The 6945-nt window shown below is 41.2% G+C and overlaps 1 protein-coding gene across 1 annotated transcript; it reads right to left on the reverse strand.

The window, feature by feature from the left end:
• Nucleotides 1-1706: 1706 nt before the first annotated feature.
• On the reverse strand, nucleotides 1707-5111 carry LOC106030656 (fatty acid-binding protein, adipocyte). The gene is made up of 4 exons (XM_013172551.3): nucleotides 4953-5111; nucleotides 3522-3694; nucleotides 3199-3300; nucleotides 1707-1936 (listed from the first exon to the last, which is right to left on the reverse strand). The coding sequence occupies exons 1-4, from the start codon at nucleotides 5023-5025 to the stop codon at nucleotides 1886-1888; spliced, it is 399 nt and encodes a 132-aa protein (XP_013028005.1). The 5' UTR covers nucleotides 5026-5111; the 3' UTR covers nucleotides 1707-1885.
• Nucleotides 5112-6945: the final 1834 nt, after the last annotated feature.

Genomic DNA, 6945 nt, shown 5'->3' on the forward strand with positions numbered 1-6945 from the left:
TGGAAAAGACTTACAAGATATCTGGTCCAATCATCCCCCTACTACCAATGTCACCCACTAAACCATGTCCCTAAGCACCATGTCCAACCTTTCCTTAAACACCCCCAGGGATGCTGACTCCACCACCTCCCTGGGCAACCCATTCCAATGCCTGACTGCTCTTTCTGAGAAGAAATGTCTCCTCATTTCCAACCTAAACCTCCTCTGCCACAACTTGAGGTCCTATCACTAGTTATCTGCGAGAAGAGGCCAACACCCAGCTCCCCACAACTTTTCTTCAGGTAACTGTAGAGAGCATGAGCTAATCTTCAATATTTATGTAGCTTATTTAAGTCAATATTGCTGCTTCCTGAGATCATCTCCCACTGGCAGGTTTTCTGCTACTAAACTGTACTTTTTCCATCTTTCATAAATAATTTTGTGCTAGGTAGATTGAATACTATATATGTGGGGTACTCTAAAGCATAATTCATTCCCCTACGCAACTGCTGTTCTTAAAGCTGATGACATTTCATAACCAGTGAAGCCATATTAAAATCAAGGGGCTTTTTTATTTCTTTTTCAGAATTTACTGATGATCTTTTAGAACTTCTTTTAAATGACTCCTTAGTTCATCTGGAGGGCAGAAGCTCATCCTTTTCTTTTCCCTTCTCCAGCTGTATTAATAGTGCAGACACTTGGGAACAGTCTGAGTCATACAGAAGAAAGTCCAAGTGTATGAGGTCTGTGCTGCTGGCAGTAAGGTCCCAGCACTGTTGCCTCTGACAGCCTCAGGAATGTCAGGAATACGTGGAATTTGGTTGACAAGAGGTTAACTTAATCATACAGCTTGAGATACACTATTTTCCCCATGTTGTGGTTATTTATTGTCCTTTCAGGTTCTTCTTGTTCAGGTTTTCACTAGACTTTTTGTCTTCTGTTTGAGTTAAGAATTCAGGGTTTCTGTGGACATGAAGTTTTGAAATAGGTGGCAAAAGAAAAGGATAATTCAAGAATAAAAGGAGTTGAAAAATCTGGTGTCTAAGGGGCCTTGTATCTAGAGGGGTTCGAGTTTCCATGAAAGTTTTCTCTAACAGGTGTAAAACACAAAGACTGGTTTAACCTAATGATCTAGTAGAAAATGAATATAGGAAATAAAGTAGGTTGTAACACTAGAAAACCTTTAGGCATTTTAGTAGGCCTGAGAGCACTTTCTAAGTTATGATTTTTTAGTTAATGGTTTTTGTCTACTCCAGGACAAGAAAGATATTAGGGGAAGGCACATTAGCAATTTAAACAAAGTTGAGAGCTTTGATTTCACACCAGGTGGATCTGAACAAGATCAAACCACTTCAGATCACCCCCAGGTTTAAAATTTTCAGCATTTGTATGGTCTCCCAAACCATAGCCCTGTGTGAGGTACCAGGTTCCCTGCTCACATTCAAAGCCACTGCTGGCTTGTGGGCATATCAGCCCACATCAGGCTCCTTGCGGTCATTAGCCCATACACAACATTCATCAGATGATGGTTTCTATCCAGGTCTACATCTATCTCCATTACACAACAAATGTCACCCACTGGACCGTCTCTGACCCCCCTTCTGCAGTGAGATGGGTCACAGTTACCAAGCGTGGCACAGGATTTAACACGATACTGCCCCCACAACTCTGTCCCCATGGTGCACCCCCCAAAGACCCTTTCTGACAAACTCCAGCACAAGCCCAGGTTGTAGAAAGCAGAACATTTTATTGAATAGCCATAACAAATTAAACTAGCTGCATATAATTGTTTTGGGATATATCTGTAAAAAGTGCAGTTCTCTTTAAAATGTATTTGTGGAGTTTTTCTCCTTCAGTGAAGTTTTTCCTCAGCTTTAAGCGTTTGTCCTGTCTGAAGATGGCTTCTTCATGCCTTTTCATAAACTCTTTTGCTGGTAACATTATTCATGGTGCATTCCTGAAAAAAAAAATTATGGAAATTTAATCAGCTTTTAAGTCTCACTGCATATTTGTTAGTCAGAAGGTAGAAAAATGCTTATCCACTGGAAGCCAGTGTAAGAATGAATTTGCATTTCTTGTCCTTCAGAAACAATTGCCAAAACAGTGAAACTCAAGTTTGAGAGCTTCAGAAAGAAAAACATATAATATTTCATTACAGGACTGAAAGACCATCTGTTTTAACTTCCCCCAGGAGATTTCTAATCTCCTCATTTTATGGCCCCCAAAGAAGGCTCCTGGGACTTCCACGGAGGGTGAATGGACTCTGGACTTGGGCAGTAGTCTCTTTTCCTCTCACCTTTTGTATCTGTGGCTTGTCTTCTTCACACACGTGCACAACACCCACACAGAGTCCTGCATGACTTGCAGCTGCTTGTGTCAGCCTCTGCATGTTAGGCTCTGTCCTCATCTATTTTTCTATTAGATCAAACTCTTTTCTTCAATCTTTCCTAATGAAGTTGTTATTAAAAACCATTTCTATTTATTCTCCTCTGGCCTTTATCCAAAGAAATTTAAATATTAAATTTGTGGACACATCTTTTTCTCTAGGGGAGGGCAGAACTCTTCAGGAATTTCATGTACATGTAACATGTAGGAATTGTAGCTGCCTTTTATGAACACATTTTTAGTCCCCTCCCAGATATTTCAAAGCATCTTTTCTAAAACTGGAGAGAAGCACTGGAAAACCCCAAACTGCAGTTGAGCCTCACTGGCACCAAGCACAATGCTGTCTGCCCAGACAATGCCAACTAAAGGAGATCTATCTTTCTTTCTTCCTTTCTTTCTTTCTTCCTTCCTTCCTTCCTTTTCTTTCTTCCCTTCTCTCTGTCTCTTTCTCTCTTTTCTGAAGAGGAGCAGAAGGACTACTTTGTGTCAGCATAGAGCGAGTGCACCTAACATAGACTTCACTAATGCATCCTCTATTCTGTACAGGACTTTAAAACTAAGATATATAAAAGTTTCCCTAATGGGGATGGTTTATTTGCCCTGCTCTTCCCTAACCATCTCTTGCTCTGAATGGAAAGCAAGCATAACCCTACCATAAATTTAACACCATTTCAGTCTTAATACAAGCTCCAGACTTATTCAGAGAGGCTTCTCACTCAGTGTACAGACTATTCAGATGTTTTCATTCCCCATATTTGAGTCCAATGTAATACATCCACCAGACAAGAATTCTGCACAATGAATTCTGTGATTAGACAACAAAAACAAACTCACCACGACCAGGTTCCCATCCACCACTTTTCTCTTTATGATAGTCTCTTTGCCATCCCACTTCTGCACCTGTTTCAGTGAGCCATTTTCTAAAGTTATGACATTCTGTTAAAGAAAAAAGGTAAGTTTGGCCTTTTTATCAGGGTGCTATGGACTGAAGAGAAGACTGTTTCCATGTCCAAGCAGTACTAAAGCAAAAAGGATTCTTTGTATGCTTACCTCTGAAGGCATCATTTCAACAGCGTATGTCAAAACCATGACTCTGTCCTCCTGCTCTGACATCCCCTTTGAGAGATGTATTTGGAAAATGCCATTTTTAGACTCACCTTTGTTTTTCTGTCATCTGCTGTGGTCTCATCAAACTCTTCACCCAACTTGAAAGAGATCTCTGTATTTTTGAAGGTACTTTCTGATTTGATGGTTATCACATCACCATTTATGCTGATAGTTACATTGGGCTTGGCCACACCAGCCATTTTCCTGGTAGCAAATCCCACACCTGCAAGTAAGAAAGGACACCATGAAAGTTTTATCTCTAGTTAGTGTTCTTATCTTATTTGGGAATAAAAAAAAAACAACTTCAGTGTTGCTTTCCCCATTATTTTCTGAATTGTTTATTAATCCTGTGTTGCAGAAGTTCTTTTGTAACATCTAACTAGCTGTTATGTTTATAGACCATGCCAAGTTGGGATGACACAAGGAAATTGTCTTCTGTCATTGACAGAGTAGCAAAAACAATGTTTTGAAGACTGACACAAGATTTTAATGCTAAATATTCACATATGTGCTTACTCCATATTACCACAATGGTTTATGCACTAATTTGTATGCTGACTATATCTAATAATAAATAAGCAGAAATATATGAGTTTCTAAGCCACAAAACCAACCAAACAAAAAACACTTAAATCACAGATATATTTGTCAGTGGCTGTGCTGAATAAAAGGAAATGATTAAGAAATAGCTGGCAACGGTTGTCCTGATTAAAATCTGGGGTAAAGATTAAGAGTGCTAGAGTCTCACTGAAAGCTGTCTGAGTGCTGCAGAAGTCTCAGTGAGTATTTTACTCATAATCTCCAGATAACACCCCAAGATTTTTAGCATGTATGGATCCAATCAGTGCAAGTTACCTCATACATCTCCTACCCTACAAGAATATGGACACCTTTTAAACCCTATTTTAATTCTAACCATGAAGTTTACACCTTTAGAGACGAGTGTTATTCCTCAGATCTTTTGCAAGTATCTGCATGAATGCATGCAACTTTATTTATTAATATTCACCAGAGGCAGCCACGGAGCTCCACTCACTCTAATAGCCATAACAATTAGACAGTGTCCTAGTCCAAGAGCAATATAACGAAATTTAGGTGTGTTGCTCTTAGACATGGAGAAGCTTGCTGCATTCTAGCATTGTACCACTTTGTATCTCCAAAGGATAAAAGCAAATCCACATAAAACGCTGCAGTAAGGTGTTTTACTTCCATTTATAGCACTACTAAGTAGGCATGCATAGACTTGGCTTACCTGAAACTATTCCTCGCAATTAAGGTTTTTCTGTATAACAGGAATGTGACAACACTAATCCAAACAGCAAAGTTCTTCAGTATAACACTGTCTAATCAAACTAGTTGGACTAAAAACCCCTTGATAAACAGCATAGCCAGAAAAAAAAAAAAAAAAAGTAAAGAATAAAGTTCAAATTCAGCATTCCTTCCCTTTCCCAGATACAACAACTCCAAATAACAATTCTCACCCAGCTCTTTCATATAGTCCTCAAAGTTTTCACTAGAAAGAAGTTTCCAGGTACCCACAAAGTGGTCACACATTTTGTCAGGCCGGACAGGAGTCTTCCACAGGATCAAGCAGAAATGCAAGACGGGAAGATAGTATGAGCTCCAGGAGATGAGGAGTTATCTTTAAAAAGGAGCCTTGGCCACATGATGCTCTAGGATGACCAATGAAGAGGGAGTCCCAGTGCCCAGTGTTTTCCTTCCTCCCCTACCCCTCCTTTGCCAGTAGGTCATAGTGTTATTATTCATATGTGCTTACTGGTACAAAGATCACTGTCATGTTTTCATTTAATTATTTTTATCATTCAAGAACACTCCACCTTAAAGACAAATATTTAAGTCATATTGTCTATGAGAAGAAAAAGTTAGGTTCAACCTACAGACAATATGTTCTCTCTAATATTCTTTTCTTTCATTTCAGTCCTCCATATCAAATGAAAATTCCTAGACTGGGCGATCTAAAATGCTTGTTGAGATTATTTAATTTGCTTTCTGCACAACTACAGTCAGAGATTTTCTCCAAAGAGGCACAGAACTACATGAAGAAGTTGATGTGGGGGCAGAAAGAGGGAGTGCTGGTGGCTGTAGAAGGGTAAGGCAATAAAGCTTCTTCCTCGATTGAGATCTCCTTAAGGTTGCACCACCCGAACCAATTGACCGACAGGTCTGTATTCTGATTTTCTGTGCTGGAGAGGGGTTATAGGGGTCTATGAAAAGCACAGCAACAGAACAGGTGATTTCTCTCCCATTTGCTTGTGTGCCTTCTGGTGACCTATGTCCCAATGACTAGCATCATGACTAGTTAAAGCAAAAATCTAGGCTCTGGTATCAGCCCACTGAAGGTCTCTGGACATGTAATTTGCTTTCTGTTTGCACTGTTCAGGTAATAATCAGTTTGAGACAAGGTGTGTACAGGACCAGCATAATGAGGTCCCAGCTTGACTGATCCTCTAAGCCCTGTTGTAGCTTGGATCACAAAAAAAACTGTCAGAAAACACTCAAGCAATTTCTTAGGCTTTCCTACTGGCTGTAGCATGCTATTTCAATTGTAAAACCCCACACATTTAAGCCCCAGCATTTCTCGTTACGTGAATTTCCTCAGTGGAAATACTCTGCTGGTGATTAGGCAACAAATATGTTGGTCCACATATTTTGGTATTTGCTGACTTTGTAAGTAACAGTTTTATATAAAAATTAATTACATAGGACTGTGAGACCATAGGAAAATTTAGGCAGGAACGAAGGTCCCTGGTGCAGCCTCCTGCTCAGGAAGAGCCAGCTTTGAGCTCAGACCAGGCTGCTCAGAGCTGTGTCCTGTGGGGACCTGGAAGCCTCCAAGGATGGAGTTGCACAGCCTCACCGGGAACCTGCACCCTGTCCAGCCCTGTGTCCCAGGGGAAAGGGTCTCCTCACCTCCAGTCTGAACCTCTCTTCTTTCAACTTCTACCCATCATCTCTTGTCCCCCCACCACGTACCACTGTGAAGAGCATGGCTCCAGCTCCTTGGCCACACTCCACAGGTGTTGGGGGCTGTTGTAAGCACCCCCAAAGCCATCTCTCACCCAGCGTGAACCAGCTGTGGTCCCACAACCTCTCTTCATGGGGCAAGCGCTTCAGTCCCCTGAGCCTCCTGGGGGCCCTCCACTGAACTCACTCCTAAACTGAATGCAGTGTTCAGGACAAGGCCTAGTGAGTGCTGAGGGAAGGGGAATAATCACCTCCATCGACCTCCTGGCTGTGCTCCTGTTCATACAGGCCTGGGATATATCCTCTGACCTTTCTGCCCACCAAGACCTTCGGGGCATTTTCTGCAGAGCTGCTCCCCAGCCAGTTCATCCCCATCCTGAGCTGCTGCAAGGGCTGAATGTGTTTGTACATGTATAATTAGTTGCTCTCTTGTCCCTTTAAGACAAGAGGCCTGCAGGCCCTTTGTGGGAGAAATATATTTTTAACTCC

The sequence above is a fragment of the Anser cygnoides genome, chromosome 2, assembly GCF_040182565.1.
Source record: "Anser cygnoides isolate HZ-2024a breed goose chromosome 2, Taihu_goose_T2T_genome, whole genome shotgun sequence".
Taxonomy (NCBI): domain Eukaryota; kingdom Metazoa; phylum Chordata; class Aves; order Anseriformes; family Anatidae; genus Anser; species Anser cygnoides.

Bases quoted from the DNA above. Each gene is read 5' to 3' on its own strand.
- LOC106030656 (XM_013172551.3), bottom strand. From the start codon at position 5,025: ATGTGTGACCACTTTGTGGGTACCTGGAAACTTCTTTCTAGTGAAAAC. The intron at 3,695-4,952 runs GTGAGAATTGTT...TCTTACTTGCAG, and splicing joins GGACTATATGAAAGAGCTGG to GTGTGGGATTTGCTACCAGG. The intron at 3,301-3,521 runs GTGAGTCTAAAA...TTTCTTTAACAG, and splicing joins CAGATGACAGAAAAACAAAG to AATGTCATAACTTTAGAAAA.